Source organism: Cyclopterus lumpus, chromosome 14 (genome assembly GCF_009769545.1).
Source record: "Cyclopterus lumpus isolate fCycLum1 chromosome 14, fCycLum1.pri, whole genome shotgun sequence".
Taxonomy (NCBI): Eukaryota; Metazoa; Chordata; class Actinopteri; order Perciformes; family Cyclopteridae; genus Cyclopterus; species Cyclopterus lumpus.
In genome coordinates, this window is record NC_046979.1 from 1,818,674 (window position 1) to 1,836,610 (window position 17,937).

Here is a 17,937-nt window from a genome sequence, read left to right on the forward strand (position 1 = left end):
TTTAAGAGTTGCCAGTCTGAATAACAGGATGTAAAATGTCCTTGAGCCAAACAGTGATGCACAAATTACTATTCATAATAGTAATAATGCTAATAATTCTTCTTATTAAATAAATAAAATAATCTATCTTTTAATAATAATAAGAATTATTATTGTTTGTCTCACCCCCACTGCCTCTCTCCCTTTTGTCGGCCCATCTCAAGGTTACTTTAGTTCATTGGGCGTGTCTTACTGCACCACGTGACCCTGATGCAAAAGGTACTGTGTGTCAAAGCGGCGCTCAGCTGCAGGACGTTTATGGTGTGATGTGCCACCGATACCAAAATAGCACAGCTGCTTTTCGGATAAACCCAAAATGTATTAAGTAAATATATATATGTATTTATATCTACAGTATATTAGAAAATACACAGGCGTTGGTACTATTTCGACAAGAGTATTTAAATAATCAGGAACGATTTTTGCAGAATTGCACGATTGCAAAGATATATAACAATCATATGAAGACCTGGTTTGTGCGTGTGCATCCCGAATAGACCGTCCACCCCCTCCGGTAACCTTCATCTGCATCTTCCGTCCGACCTATAAGCCCCGTCGGTGCAGCCGGGTGAGTCTGCCGTTGCGCCGCAGCCAACTGGGTGAAGGTGGAACACCCCACCGGGGGGAAGGATGCTTTAATGGGCCGGAGTCGGTTGTTTTTTGACCCTTTTCCTGCTCCACATTAAAGCCCTGCTGGCCGTCGCCATCTCCTGCCCAGCTCCCCCACTGTGGTCTGCCTCAGATACATAGCCCCCCCCCCCTCTCCTCCTCCCCCCTTCCCCTTCCCCTCCCTTCTTAATCTCTCAGATTGTCGGCGACTTGCTGCAGTCGCTGCTGCAGTTCTGAGCCGCTCCTGCACCGGTTCCGCTGACTCGATGAGAAAGACATGCTCGCATTCGTTTTGGTCTCTGGGTCGCTCTGGATTATATTAGGTGAGTTTGCGATATTTCTTCGTATTAATCTTTATATTTGTGTTTTAAACATTTAGCATAGCAAAGGGGGCCTGTGGCTGTGACACGCGATGCACCTTTCTCTGGGAGGCTGAGGAGCATCGTGTGTCATTCAATGCCGGCTTTTTGTGTTCCATCCATCGGGGGCTTGTGGCGTTTCTATTCCGGCTCGAGCGTAATTTTTACTAAATATATCTATTTATATGTATGCAGTTGGCGCCTTGCCTGCACTGTGATGACGCCGGTGACAATGTGTCCCAAAAGAACCCTCCACACGTGTTTGAACGCAACCCCTGTGCAAAGGTGCGACATCCGAGCGGCTTCAGCTCGGACCACCTGAGCGGCCCCGCTCCGGGCTCCTATTGTTATTATTATTTACCTCGTGCACGTCAGGTTTACAGCGGGGCTGCCATGCAGCTCAATGCCTGTGGGTCATTCTGCAGATTTCATTTCCGTGTGTGTATGTGTGTGTGTGTGTGTGTGTGTGTGTGTGTGTGTGTGCGTGTGTGTGTGCGCGTGCGTGTAACTGAATGTCACCATCAAAGGAAAGAGGGATGTTGTGACTATAACCCGAACGGGATCACACATGAGCGTTTGAGGCCGACCAGCTGCTGAGGTCGTGTGACATTGTGCGTAGAAACCGGACACACGTCATCTAAAACGCGCTATCTGCGGCCTTGTCTCGCGCAACCCCCCCCCCCCCCCCCCCCCCCCCCCCCCCGCAGCGCACCTCCACCTCGCGCACGTTGATTCCACACCGAACGCGTCCGGTTGACAGGAAGCCGGTTGTCGGTTGTGAAACTCAGCATTTTATTTCCTTCTTTTTTATTTATTTGTTGTCTCTCCGCCATGGCTTGGTGATGGAGGGGGGGGGGGGGGGGGGGGGGGGGGGGGGGAGGGGGATGACGCGCCTCGAACGGCCGCCTCTGATTGGACGGAGCTGTCCAGGAGACATGGGGGTGCTGAAATCCTTGCGGCCTACCGGCGAAAGAAAAAACAAAAAGCTCCCGGTTTAGACCTCGAGCCCGCAGACCGGGGCTCGTCTTTCACGTGCGCGAGGAGGTTTTTTTTTGTGTAAAAGATATAATCCTCATTTGAGCCGCGTTACAGACGGGATTAGAGGCGTCGTGAGGCGCGGAGGGTTACGCAATATGACGTCAAAGAAACCGTGTAAACGCTCAGTGGCGGATTGATTTAATTGTTTTTTAAACACACAGGGTCAGTAGATTGACGGTGGACAGGTGTAACGATGTGTTCCTCCGCCAAAGAGTATAGGTCCTCGGGAGCTGCAGAAAACGCATGCATGCTAAGTGTCACAAATAAGCAGCTATAATTTGGGCTGGTGTATTAATATTAAAATCAGCTGTTAAAGATATACATTATAGTGACGCTCGAGGAAGATTCATGACACCTTTAACCTGACGGCGCATCCCAACACCCTGCTGCTCCTAAACATGAATAATTCATTTTAATCAGCATTGAGTGCAGCCCCACACGGCGTGTAAACCTATTCTTTTTCCCTCCTCAATATTTGATTAAAAAGGGATGGCGGCAAGAAAATAACCAAAGGGTTTTAAATTATAATTAATTATATATATATAATTAATTATATATATTATTAATTGTATATATATATACAATTACTTATAATTGTATATATTAATTGTATAATATACAGTATATATATTATACAATTAATATATACAATTTATAATTATTATTATATATATACATATATACAGGATGACAGAGGGTTTTATATTCTGGCTTCAATTGGAAAGTAGTGGTTTTAAAAAGTAGGTGTGGATTAATTTTTGAAATAGGTATTTGATGGTGTTGTTAATGCATTCAGACTCCAACATCTTGGCATTTTAGGGCAAAGTATTTGAACTCAAGCCTAAATATTGTGTAATAAACGCCTCCCTACGCCGCGGTATGCTAGCACAACAGTAGTCAGCATGCTAGCGGCTAGCTAGCGGTCACCGCTGGCGATTACCAGTAGCTAATTGAAACGTGACGGCCATCTTGAAGGGGAATTTAAAGTATTTAGGCCGAGACCAGCAGTCCATTCGGTGCTCGCTGTGTTCCGTGACTGTGACGTGGTGGAGGTAGCTAGCTAAAGGAGTAAAACCCAGCGCTTCATCTGCAGAGTCTTCTCAGGAAATATAAAATCATCCATTTCCCCATCAATTATGTACGGTGCTGATAGCCTGATAACAAGAGAGAGAGAGGGAGAGAGAGAGAGGGAGAGAGAGAGAGAGAGAGGGAGAGAGAGGGAGAGGGAGGGAGAGAGAGGGAGAGACAGAGAGAGAGAGGGAGAGAGAGGGAGAGGGAGGGAGAGAGAGAGAGGGAGAGAGAGAGAGAGGGAGAGAGAGGGAGAGAGGGAGAGAGAGGGAGAGGGAGGGAGAGAGAGGGAGAGACAGAGAGAGAGAGGGAGAGAGAGGGAGAGGGAGGGAGAGAGAGAGAGGGAGAGAGAGAGAGAGAGAGAGAGAGGGAGAGAGAGGGAGAGGGAGAGAGAGAGAGAGAGAGAGAGAGGGAGAGAGGGAGAGAGAGAGAGAGGTCGTTTCTGTGATTGGGTTGATTATCTTGTGACGTTCTTGAGGCATTTTTCTCCTAATTTCCAGGGTTATAGTATATAGTCTCTTTAGTTTCTTTAAGATCATATTTAGTCTCTTTAATCTCTTTAAGATCACAAATAGTCTCTTTAAGATCACATATAGTGTCTATAAGATCACATTTATTCTCTTTGAGCTCTTTAAGATCACATTTAGTCTCTTTGATCTCTATAAGATCACATTTAGTCTCTTTGATCTCTATAAGATCACATTTAGTCTCTTTGATCTCTTTAAGATCACATTTAGTCTCTTTGATCTCTTTAAGATTACATTTAGTCTCTTTAATCTCTAAGATCACAAATAGTCTCTTTAAAATCACATTTAATCTCTTTAAGATCACATTTAATCTCTTTAAGATCACATTTAGTCTCTTTGATCTCTTTAAGATCACATATAGTCTCTATAAGATCACATTTATTCTCTTTAAGATTACATATAGTCTCTTTAATCTCTATAAAATCACATATAGTCTCTTTAATCTCTATAAAATCACATTTAGTCTCTTTAATCTCTTTAATATCACATTTAGTCTCTTTAATCTCTATAAAATCACATTTAGTTTCTTTAATCTCTTTAAGATCACATTTAGTCTCTTTAAGATCACATATAGTCTCTTTAATCTCTATAAGATCACATATAGTCTCTATAAAATCACATTTAGTCTCTATAAGATCACATATAGTCTCTATAAGATCACATATAGTCTCTTTAATCTCTATAAGATCACATATAGTCTCTTTAATCTCTATAAAATCACATATAGTCTCTTTAATCTCTATAAGATCACATTTAGTCTCTTTAAGATCACATATAGTCTCTATAAGATCACATATAGTCTCTTTAATCTCTATAAGATCACATATAGTCTCTATAAGATCACATATAGTCTCTATAAGATCACATATAGTCTCTATAATCTCTATAAAATCACATATAGTCTCTATAAAATCACATTTAGTCTCTATAAGATCACATATAGTCTCTATAAAATCACATTTAGTCTCTATAAGATCACATATAGTATCTATAAGATCACATTTAGTCTCTTTAAGATCACATATAGTCTCTTTAATCTCTATAAGATCACATATAGTCTCTTTAATCTCTATAACATCACATTTAGTGTCTTTAATCTCTTTAAGATCACATTTAGTCTCTTTAAGATCACATATAGTCTCTTTAATCTCTATAAGATCACATTTAGTCTCTTTAAGATCACATTTAGTCTCTTTAATCTCTTTAAGATCACATATAGTCTCTTTAATCTCTATAAGATCACATTTAGTCTCTTTAAGATCACATATAGTCTCTTTAATCTCTATAAGATCACATATAGTCTCTATAAAATCACATTTAGTCTCTATAAGATCACATATAGTATCTATAAGATCACATATAGTCTCTTTAATCTCTATAAGATCACATATAGTCTCTTTAATCTCTATAAATTCACATTTAGTCTCTTTAAGATCACATATAGTCTCTTTAATCTCTATAAGATCACATATAGTCTCTATAAAATCACATTTAGTCTTTATAAAATCACATATAGTCTCTATAAAATCACATTTAGTCTCTTTAAGATCACATTTAGTCTCTTTAATCTCTATAAAATCACATATAGTCTCTTTAATCTCTATAAGATCACATTTAGTCTCTATAAGATCACATTTAGTCTCTTTAATCTCTTTAAGATCACATATAGTCTCTATAAGATCACATTTAGTCTCTATAAGATCACATATAGTCTCTATAAGATCACATTTAGTCTCTATAAGATCACATATAGTCTCTATAAGATCACATATAGTCTCTATAAGATCACATTTAGTCTCTATAAGATCACATACTCTAAAGTCTCAGTCCTGGTGTAATCAATAGTTTCAGCCAGTCTGGCTCCTCTCCGAGTGGCTTGTTGCTGATTCAGCCTTCAACGTTCCTCCTCTTCCTCACACCGTGCAGTAATGGCTCCAACTAAAGTGCTGGACCAGGCCTCAGTGCTGGACCAGGCCTCAGTGGTGGACCAGGCTTCAGTGCTGGACCAGGCCTCAGTGCTGGACCAGGCCTCAGTGGTGGACCAGGCCTCAGTGGTGGACCAGGACTCAGTGCTGGACCAGGCCTCAGTGGTGGACCAGGCCTCAGTGGTGGACCAGGCCTCAGTGCTGGACCAGGCGACCAGGCCTCAGTGCTGGACCAGGACTCAGTGCTGGACTAGGCTTCAGTGGTGGACCAGACCTCAGTGCTGGACCAGGCCTCAGTGCTGGACCAGGCCTCAGTGGTGGACCAGGCCTCAGTGCTGGACCAGGCCTCAGTGGTGGACCAGGCCTCAGTGCTGGACCAGGCCTCAGTGGTGGACCAGGCCTCAGTGCTGGACCAGGCGACCAGGCCTCAGTGGTGGACCAGGCCTCAGTGCTGGACCAGGCGACCAGGCCTCAGTGGTGGACCAGGACTCAGTGGTGGACCAGGCCTCAGTGCTGGACCAGGCCTCAGTGGTGGACCAGGCCTCAGTGCTGGACCAGGCCTCAGTGGTGGACCAGGCCTCAGTGGTGGACCAGGCCTCAGTGGTGGACCAGGCCTCAGTGCTGGACCAGGCCTCAGTGCTGGACCAGGCCTCAGTGCTGGACCAGGCGACCAGGCCTCAGTGGTGGACCAGGCCTCAGTGCTGGACCAGGCCTCAGTGGTGGACCAGGCCTCAGTGGTGGACCAGGCCTCAGTGGTGGACCAGGCCTCAGTGCTGGACCAGGCCTCAGTGCTGGACCAGGCGACCAGGCCTCAGTGGTGGACCAGGCCTCAGTGCTGGACCAGGCCTCAGTGGTGGACCAGGCCTCAGTGGTGGACCAGGCCTCAGTGCTGGACCAGGCGACCAGGCCTCAGTGGTGGACCAGGCCTCAGTGGTGGACCAGGCCTCAGTGCTGGACCAGGCCTCAGTGGTGGACCAGGCCTCAGTGCTGGACCAGGCCTCAGTGGTGGACCAGGCCTCAGTGCTGGACCAGGCCTCAGTGCTGGACCAGGCCTCAGTGCCGTTGTCCTCCGTTCGGTTCGTGCTGGTCTCTTTTCACATGGAACCCTCTCAGACCTCCTCTAACCAGGACGCTGGAAGACGGAGCCGCCGCCGGCCACTTGACCCCCGTGACGGGATGCACGTGCACGTGCACGTGCACGTTTTCCAGTATTAATCACAAAGAAGAGGCGATCCTTCTTCCTCGATTTGCTAGTCAAATCAAACTGAGAGCGACCTCGTTTAGTGCCGGTGTGTTTTAAAACGTGCAAATATCACCCGTCTAGGCAAATGTGTGTATTTGCATACAGTGTGTGTGTGTGTGTGTGTGTGTGTGCGCGTGTGTGTGTGTGTGTGTGTGTGTGTGTGTGTGTGTGAGAGGAAAGAGTAGGGGGGAGGGGAGAGAGAGTGGTGGAGGGAGGGGCGAGCGTCTGTCGAGCGGAGGGTGGTGTGATACGGAGGCCAGCGAGGCCCAAACCAGGCCAAGCACGCTGACTTCCTCTTGCTTTGCCTCAGCTTAACGTGACGGTCACACACACACACACACACACACACACACACACACACACACACACACACACACACACACACATTTCTGATGTGCCGAGTATCATCTGTACGACTTCTTTCTTCTGCATCTTTATGTCGCTTTGTTTTATGAATGAAATGCAATCACCTGTTGTGTTGCACATGAATTCAGGATGAGGGGGGGTGGGGGGGTGGGGGGGGGGGGGTGGGGGGAGAGTGGGGGGGTGGGGGGGGGGGGGTCAGTGCAATTAGCCCTCAGCGACAGCGGGCAGGAAGTGGACTCGTGGAGGAACGAGGATGTGAGAGGAGGATTAGGCTCCGAGACGTTTCTGAAGTCCAGGATTTGGGTAACAAATCATCTCCACACGACGACACGTCCGGGTTTTCAGGTTCAGATTAAAAACACTCATTAATATTTACCTCTGGATCCATAAAAAGGTTGAACGCACAGCGGCGTTCTTTCCGTTGCACATCTTTAATGGAAGAGATGAAACGCATTGAAGCATGGTGGGATGTCTTCAAATAGAGCGAGGTTACTGCTGGTCATCCTCTAATAGGCTGTAATCCCCCCCCACGCTGGACTCTAATCATTGGTGACGGCCCCCAGATGGGCCCATGGGGGCGGGGCTTAAGGACGCAGGGCTGCGTTCCTCTCCCTCCACTTTCAGCCCCAGAGGTCACGGGGGTCGAGCGCTGCGTCTCTTCAGGTGGAATCACGAGTGTGAATGCACATTTCCATAAGGTCTTCGTTTTGTCTGCATTTGCTCTCATTGACAAAACACCGGCAACTAAAACAAATAAATAATGGATAATGTAAACAACAATACATTTGACGTGGAGATTATTTAGTAAACCAGTTAAATAAATCTATAAAAAATAATCGTATAAAAAAGAAATGGAGGGTGTAAAACGTTTTATAGGTTTTTAACAATAAGCCACATTATCTTTTATTCTAACTGGTTATTTTTATTGGTTATCGAACTGATGTAATTAAATGAAGTGACTCCAACCTTTCACGGGTCCTCAGGGGACCAATCAGAGCCACTTTCATGGCGAGCTGATTGTGGGATGGAGTCACGGAGACGAACTCCCTTCCCCAAAACACTCCGGGAGCACGTTTTGGCTTTTTTAATGGCGTAGAAACATCTGAAGGTTTTCCTTTATTTTCGCCACGATCACATTAATAAATCCCTCGGTGGTAACTTCACGCCCTCGGTTCCTCCACACGAAGCCTTCTGGGAGAACCGATCGGCTTCGGGGGCTCCCCGCCACCGACGTGCACACTCGTGCACACTCGTGCTCACTCGTGCACGTTATCCACCTGCAGCTAATTCAGTGTGTAGAGTCCCTTCTGAGGACGAAGCATTTAAAGAGTTAAAAGGACTGTTTTCCTGCAGCTGTTCGTGCACAGCTGGAGCTCTCAATGTTTTGCAAGAGAGGAGATATTTATTTTTATTATTAGAGCTCCCTCTGGGTGACACATCTGTCTCCAAGCTAGACATTGATTGGTGTCGCATCAGATTGATCAATTCCTCCATTGATTGATTGATTCGGTGCGATGGAGATCATTGCGACAGCTTCCTGTCTCGACTGGATTTAGAAGTTTGATTGAATATCCCGAATAAAAGTCAAAGGAAATCATGTAAATTGTCGGATCGTGTCAACAATACTTCAAACTTTATTTCTACGGCTTCTTTTCAAACAGGTCGAAGTTCAAAGTGTGAAGAGAAAAACTATTTGAAATATGACAATTTGGGAAAAATGCAAGCGAGATGTGGAAATTATTAAAATGTAATAAAATGGAATTAAAAGTTATAATAGCAGTAATAGTAAAAAATATAGTACAATACTTAAATACAATAATTGATAAATAAAATAACAATAAAATAAAATCTAATAATATTCTACAACTTAAATACAACAAGATAAGTGATAAATAAAATAAAATATAATAATATTCTACAACTTAAATCCAATAAGATAAGTGATAAATAAAATAACAATAAAATAAAATATAATAATATTCTACAACTTAAATACGACAAGATAAGTGATAAATAAAATAACAATTAAATAGAATAGAATATAATTCTACAACTTCAGTACAATAAGATAAATAATAAATAAAATATAATAATATTCTACAACTTAAATACAAAAAGACAAGTAGAAAATAAAATAGAATATTTTATACTTATTTAAAAAAACAATAAGAGTGCAGGTCTTTTTACTTAAACTACCGGTCCAAACCGGTTCAGACACTCTAAACACGCCGGTTCAAGACCACAAAGTGCTTTAAAAAACAAGTAATAGAACCTTAAAGCCAAAGTGTCACGTTCATCTCTAAAGCTCCGCGTTCATAACAGCTGGAGGGGCGATGGACGGGTTCTTTTATGGCGTGATTTCCCCCAAATTAAAGCAGCGGAGGAGGCCTCTGAGTTCACAGGCTGATAAAGGTTGTTGTGGCTGACCTGCTGCTCTGCTGTCAGGCAGCTGAAGCAACACGCTTTGTAGAAGGCAACGGGGGGGGTGTGTGTGTGTGTGTGTGTGTGTGTGTGTGTGTGTGTGTCCCTGGACTCCAAACAGAGTCGTGGGCTGCAGAGGAGAGAAGGTTGAGACAGCTGAGCAAACCCCCCCGTTTATCTAAGCCGCTCGTTAAAAACGTCATTTTTATTAAAAACGTCATTTTTAATAACCTATACACATGCGTACACCTCCAGTGTCAAAATCCAAGATGGCCGAATCGCCACCGTCCACCTCTCATCTACGGTCTGAGGCTGCAGATTCTACTTCTGACTCTTTATAGTTAATGATTCAGCATTTCTTGATTTGTCTGATTATTCCCTAACACTTTTTGGTGCATGCGATTAATAAACAGTTTGTTTATGTACGTGTACGATGTTACTTCACGAATCAACAGTATGCTTGAAACAGCTAAAGACAGTCCAAGACTCAACGATCCCCATTTACGGTTGATTTGAGACACTGGGGTCAGTAGGTCATGGGGGAGGAGTCTGTCTTAAAGGGACAGGTCCCTTTAGTTCCTAAACAAAGAGCTGTGGTTCCACGGCAGACATCTCGACCGCGGACAACTCCAAAACAATCGAGATGGATAAACGGCACAAAAGGGTATAAAAGGGGTGAACTGTCCCTTTAAGAACTTTGTGTCAGGGACCAAAATGTTTTCCTCCTTTTAGATTTTTGTCCGATTTTGACCTTAGATCATCATCGGAGATGAAGCCTGGTGCTCGCCTGATGGCACGGAGGCTTGTTTGTTTGTGTTTGTTTGTTTGTTTGTTTGTTTGTGTTCATTACACGGGTCAGCTGCTCGTGTCCACATGGAAATGATCGCGCCCGTGTGCCTGTGCTGGTGCTTTGTCATCGACCCTCCCGTCAGATACAACGGCTGCACCGTAACGTGGAGCAGTGCATTATGGGATATATGCGGTATGAAGCTCCCGTAATGTGGAGAACAATGAAATCTGAACAACTTGTTTGTGTGTTGTTGTGTTTCACTGTTTAAGGACAACACACATGTTGGTTAAAGCTCTGTTTATTTCATGTAATATTTATTTTTCTTTCTTTTGTAAAGCACACGTTAAAAATCTGTGGGTATCGATCTTCATTTATTATACTGTATGTATAATAAATATATATATATATATATAAAAATATGTGTATTAAAAACCTACACATAAACAGTGTGTATATATGTACATCTATACGGTTTATATATACATATATATATAAGCAGTATAAATATGTATGTACAGATATACATATTTACATATGTAAAAACAGTAAAATATATATATGTATTTATATATACATATATATACACAGTATATATATAGATTTAATAACATATATATGTATATTTATAAACATATCTATAAAATAGAGTATATATATGTATACATATATATATACATAGATATACATACAGTATATATGTACATAACTGTATATATATCTATGTATATGTATATATATATATATAAATACAGTATACATATGTATATATGTACATGTATACATATACACACATATAGACACATATATATGTATCTATAAAAGTCTTTGTATTAAACATATGAAATATTTATTGTTTTCTTTGTTATCTCGGCCTGCTGGCTCCTCACAACTCTTATCAACACTAATGACAACGACGCCCGGCCGGCCGCGGTTGTTTTGTCTAACGTTCACACACACTGACGTCAGTGTGTGTGAACGTTAGCCACCCGGCCGATGACGTTGACTTGCGTGCGTACGTCGCCGCTTGTTTTTGAGCTTAAGTGACGTGTGTTGCACAGCACTTTCCAGCCCGTTAGCCGCGTACGTCGTCAGTCTTTTAGTCGGCTCGCTGGTTTCTTTTATTATTTTTTATCTCCGACGGCGTGTTTGGCAAACCGCTAACAGCGAAAGGAGCTAACGGCGAAAGGAGCTAACGGCGAAAGGAGCTAACGCTACGCGCGCTGCTGATTACGTCGCGGCCTCTGCGGCCCGGTGAGTTTTATTCTGCCTTTGGCAGGATCGTGTGACGTAGAGCCGATTCCGGGGGCCACGACTTTGACACCTTAACGGCTGCAACGGTCATGTGATCGCCTCCCATTGGCGCTTTACACCGTCCGGATGTGGCCACGCCTGTTTGTGTTTGTTTGTTTAAATGGCTCTTTAAAGATTCAGCCACGATACTGAAGGCTCCGAGATGTTGGACTAGAGGGCCTTCCTGTTACTGAAGGATTCGTAAACATCAAATCCTAAATTTAACTCAAAGGATCAAATAGTCAAAACCTTTTTGAACCATTACCATGTTTTACTTTTCCTCTGTGCCTCTGTTCATTCCAAACACCAGATTATCTTTCCATTTCCTCGTGTCTTTACGGCAATTAAGCCCCGACTTTTGGGACCGAGTCCAGCTGCGCTCAGCGGGCGACTCGGTGCACTCAGCAGCACATTTCATCCCACAATTAACTTTGACGTCTCGACTGTGGTTTCTATTATTTACCACCAACGCTCAACGTTTTTTTGCCACCACTGGAACTGCAGAACGAAAAGGGGACGAAAAAGAAGAGGAAGTCAGCAGCTCGATGCAGTGAGAAGTAAAGAGAAGAGGTCTTAAAGGCACAGTACGGGCCACGCAGACGTTTCTCAGTACCGAGGTGACTGAGTTTCGTGCCCTCGAGAGGGTTCGAGCTCCAAGAACTCCCCGTCGAGCGGTTGAAGGTATCGTAGCTCGTAGGGTGTTGAGCAATCGCTGCTGTGTGCCGTAACCGTGGTGACACGTCATAACGTTATTTACCGGCCGTCAGGATGTCGCAAGATTCAAGACTTTCTGTACACAGGAAGTGAAACGTCGACTAAAAACAAGTCTACAAATACAAATAAAAGGTGGGACTTTTATTGTGAAGAGTTAAAACGTGTCTATCCACCGTTTTACAGCCAGTAGAAATATATAAATATATATATATATATATATATATATATATATATATATACGATCCAATCGCGATGCATTGTGTTTCTGAATCTGCTGTTTGTTGTTGTTTGTGTGGTTGTTTTTGTATATATTATCAATTAAGAGGTATTAGAAAAAAAGGCTGTGAGACTGTAACATATATATATATATATATATATATATATATATACGTATATATATATGTAACATATATATATATACGTATATATATAAAATATACTGGTGATCGAGAAAGCCGGCGTTCCCACGGCCTCAGATATTTATACCTACCGCTGTTGGTGTGTGTGTGTGTTGGTGTGTGTGTGTGTTGGTGTGTGTGTGTGTTGGTGTGTTAGCGAGAGAGACAGAGAGACGGCAGACAGGAAGTGATTCTGATTGGCTGTGAGCTCCAGCAGTGCTCCGGCGCCATTGGCTCGGTCAGGTGGCTCATTTCTCGCGGAAGGGAAGGAAACCCTCGAGTCAGCCCCCAGATCAATGTGCATCGCACGTGTGTGTGTGTGTGTGTGTGTGTGAGTGTGAGTGTGTGAGTGTGAGTGTGTGAGTGTGTGTGTGAGTGAGTGAGTGTGAGTGTGTGTGTGAGTGAGTGTGTGAGTGAGTGAGTGTGAGTGTGTGTGTGAGTGAGTGTGTGTGTGAGTGTGAGTGTAAATGTGAGTGATGTATAGACTTCTATACAACCAGAGGAGTCGCCCCCTGGTGGTCAGCAGAGAGAATGCAGCTTTAACACATGAAGCATAGACTTCTATACAACCAGAGGAGTCGCCCCCTGGTGGTCAACAGAGAGAATGCAGCTTTAACACATGAAGCATAGACTTCTATACAACCAGAGGAGTCGCCCCCTGGTGGTCAGGAGAGAGAATGCAGCTTTAACACATGAAGCGTAGACTTCTATACAACCAGAGGAGTCGCCCCCTGGTGGTCAACAGAGAGAATGCAGCTTTAACACATGAAGCGTAGACTTCTATACAACCAGAGGAGTCGCCCCCTGGTGGTCAACAGAGAGAATGCAGCTTTAACACATGAAGCATAGACTTCTATACAACCAGAGGAGTCGCCCCCTGGTGGTCAACAGAGAGAATGCAGCTTTAACACATGAAGCATAGACTTCTATACAACCAGAGGAGTCGCCCCCTGGTGGTCAACAGAGAGAATGCAGCTTTAACACATGAAGCATAGACTTCTATACAACCAGAGGAGTCGCCCCCTGGTGGTCAGGAGAGAGAATGCAGCTTTAACACATGAAGCATAGACTTCTATACAACCAGAGGAGTCGCCCCCTGGTGGTCAACAGAGAGAATGCAGCTTTAACACATGAAGCATAGACTTCTATACAACCAGAGGAGTCGCCCCCTGGTGGTCAACAGAGAGAATGCAGCTTTAACACATGAAGCATAGACTTCTATACAACCAGAGGAGTCGCCCCCTGGTGGTCAGGAGAGAGAATGCAGCTTTAACACATGAAGCATAGACTTCTATACAACCAGAGGAGTCGCCCCCTGGTGGTCAACAGAGAGAATGCAGCTTTAACACATGAAGCATAGACTTCTATACAACCAGAGGAGTCGCCCCCTGGTGGTCAGGAGAGAGAATGCAGCTGATTATTTCATGCACACATACATGTAAACTGTATTTGTTTCTCCTCCCCTGCAGAGCTGAGTTCCACCCTGATGGAGAAGATGCAGGCCCAGGAGATGATGAGCGGCCTGAGGATACCGGAGCTGGAGGACCTGGGACATTTCTTCCGCTCCTTGCCGACCTCCACGCTGGTGGGCATCGGCGCTCTGACCGCCGTGCTGGCGTACTGGTTGGCCACCCGGCCCCGGCCCATCAAGCCCCCCTGCAGCCTGCTGCACCAGTCCGAGGAGGTGCCGGTAAGATGGAGCTCACAGATGCATTTTTAAGAAGATATTGTACGTCAAATGCAGTGTGCCAAAAAAATACCAGGATGTACGACATGCACACATAATTTATATTTATACGTTGTATTGTAGGTGTGTGAAAGATTAGTACCTACTAATTATAATATTATTAATAATAATAATTAATTAATTATTATCATTATTATATAATTAATCTTTTTAATTAATAATAATAATAATAACAATAACATTCTCTTCACTTTGATTCCATTATAAGTGTGTACATCACTGTTACACAATTAATAAAACTGTCACTATTAAATGCTGCTCTGTGTGTATAAAAGCTTGTTTACACACACACACACACACACACACACACCGACTCAAGAGAAGCCGTGATGAAGACGAGTGTGCTTCTTCCTCTCAGCATGAAGATGGAGCTCGCAGGTCCATGATGGGCGACGGCTCCAAGCTGCTGAGCCATTACCATGACGACGCCAGGACCATGTACGAGGTGTTCCAGAGAGGCCTGCACGTCTCCGGTAGGTCGCGTGTGAGAGGTTACACAAACACACAACTTTATCATATTATACATCATATTGTTATTGTAGTATTATACACAACTTTATCATATTATACATCATATTATACATCATATTGTTATTGTAGTATTATACACAATTTTATCATATTAAACATCATATACATCATATTAAACATCATATACATCATATTAAACATCATATACATCATATTAAACATCATATACATCATATTAAACATCATATTATACATCATATTAAACATCATATACATCATATTAAACATCATATACATCATATTAAACATCATATTATACATCATATTAAACATCATATACATCATATTATACATCATATACATCATATACATCATATTAAACATCATATACATCATATACATCATATTAAACATCATATATAACATCATATACATCATATTAAACATCATATATAACATCATATACATCATATACATCATATTAAACATCATATACATCATAGTATACATCATATACATCATATTAAACATCATATACATCACATTAAACATCATATACATCATATTAAACATCATATACATCATATTAAACATCATATTAAACATCATATACATCATATACATCATATTAAACATCATATATAACATCATATACATCATATACATCACATTAAACATCATATACATCATATATAACATCATATACATCATATACATCATATACATCATATTAAACATCATATACATCATATTAAACATCATATACATCATATTATACATCATATACATCACATTAAACATCATATACATCATATTATACATCATATACATCACATTAAACATCATATACATCATATTATACATCATATACATCATATTAAACATCATATATATCATATATAACATATACATCATATATATCATATATAACATCATATACATCATATACATCATATTAAACATCATATACATCATATTATACATCATATACATCACATTAAACATCATATACATCATATTATACATCATATACATCATATTAAACATCATATATATCATATATAACATATACATCATATATATCATATATAACATCATATACATCATATATATCATATATAACATCATATACATCATATATAACATCATATACATCATATACATCATATTAAACATCATATACATTATAGTATACATCATATTAAACATCATATACATCATATTAAACATATATATCATATATAACATCATATACATCATATATATCATATTAAACATCATATACATCATAGTATACATCATATTAAACATATATATCATATATAACATCATATACATCATATTAAACATCATATACATCATAGTATACATCATATTAAACATCATATACATTATATTCATCATATTAAACATCATATTATACATCATATTAAACATCATATACATCATATACATCGTATATGATGTATATGATGTTTAACGACGTTGTAGTACAGAGTACATCAGATACATACAGCACACTAGGAATGTGCCCCCCCCCCCCATCCAGAGCTCTCCTCCCTGTGACCTGCACAATGGTGAAATATAGCACTGTCAGCGTAACGGGAAGAAGGCGTCCAGGTGTTTCATGGAGGAGTGATTTAGGGCAGTGGGGGGTACCCGCGTCAGACTCTAAGGTCTCGGGGGTCTTAGTCCAGATAAGGAGCCGGAGGTCCTTCCTGGAGTCCTCCCACCCCCCCAGAGTCCTCTCTGGTGCTCTCATGCAGTATAAGTTATAATAGTTCATGTAGGTCCTGTGTAGTATTATAGTATTATATCACATTATAGTATTATATAGTATTGCATGCAGTATAAGTTATAATAGTTCATGTAGGTCCTGTGTAGTATTATAGTATTATATAACATTATAGTATTATATAGTATTATAGTATTATAGTACTATAGTATTATATAGTATTATAGTATTATATAGTATTATAGTGTTATATATTATTATAGTATTATATAACATTATAGTATTATATAGTATTATAGTATTATAGTATTATAGTACTATAGTATTATATAACATTATAGTATTATATAGTATTATAGTATTATATAGTATTATAGTATTATAGTACTATAGTATTATATAACATTATAGTATTATATAGTATTATAGTATTATATAGTATTATAGTATTATAGTACTATAGTATTATATAGTACTATAGTATTATATAACATTATAGTATTATATAACATTATAGTATTATAGTATTATATAACATTATAGTATTATATAACATTATAGTATTATATAACATTATAGTATTATAGTATTATATAGTATTATAGTATTATATAACATTATAGTATTATAGTAGTATATAACATTATATTATTATATAACATTATAGTATTATAGTAGTATATAACATTATATTATTATATAACATTATAGTATTATATAGTATTATAGTATTATAGGCCTTCCAACAACATCATATACATCATATTATAAATCATATTATCATATTATACATCATATACATCATATTATACATCATATAGAGACTATAAATGTATTTTACACGTAGAACAAAGGGGTTAAAAATATAAAATAAATAACCCGGACTAAAAATAGAACGGATTAAACACGAGCAGATCAAAAAGATGACCAGCTGTCAATCAAGAGGCCTCTGAACCACATTCATGTTACAACATGAAGTATTTAATCCATTCATAAAAACACACACTTAGGGACACGCAACGCACACTTAGGGACACGCAACGCACACTTAGGGACACGCAATGCACACAACGCACACTTAGGGACACGCAACGCACACTTAGGGACACGCAACGCACACTTAGGGACACGTAACGCACACTTAGGGACACGCAATGCACACAACGCACACTTAGGGACACGCAACGCACACTTAGG

The 17,937-nt window shown here is 40.9% G+C and overlaps 1 protein-coding gene across 5 annotated transcripts in view; it reads left to right on the plus strand.

Annotated features, from left to right (window-relative positions):
• The first annotated feature begins 245 nt into the window (after positions 1-245).
• Positions 246-17,937, plus strand: part of acsl6 (acyl-CoA synthetase long chain family member 6) — a 37,343-nt gene continuing 19,651 nt past the window's right edge. The window contains exons 1-4 of one of the 5 annotated variants that reach the window (XM_034551157.1): positions 11,348-11,636; positions 12,180-12,521; positions 14,257-14,477; positions 14,893-15,007. In XM_034551157.1, the coding sequence (XP_034407048.1) occupies positions 14,274-14,477; positions 14,893-15,007 (319 nt within the window). In that variant the 5' untranslated portion in view covers positions 11,348-11,636; positions 12,180-12,521; positions 14,257-14,273. Of the gene's footprint in view, positions 972-11,347; positions 11,637-11,683; positions 12,522-14,256; positions 14,478-14,892; positions 15,008-17,937 lie in introns of those variants that run through there. The other 4 variants (XM_034551154.1, XM_034551159.1, XM_034551155.1 and 1 more) reach the window with 4 other exon arrangements.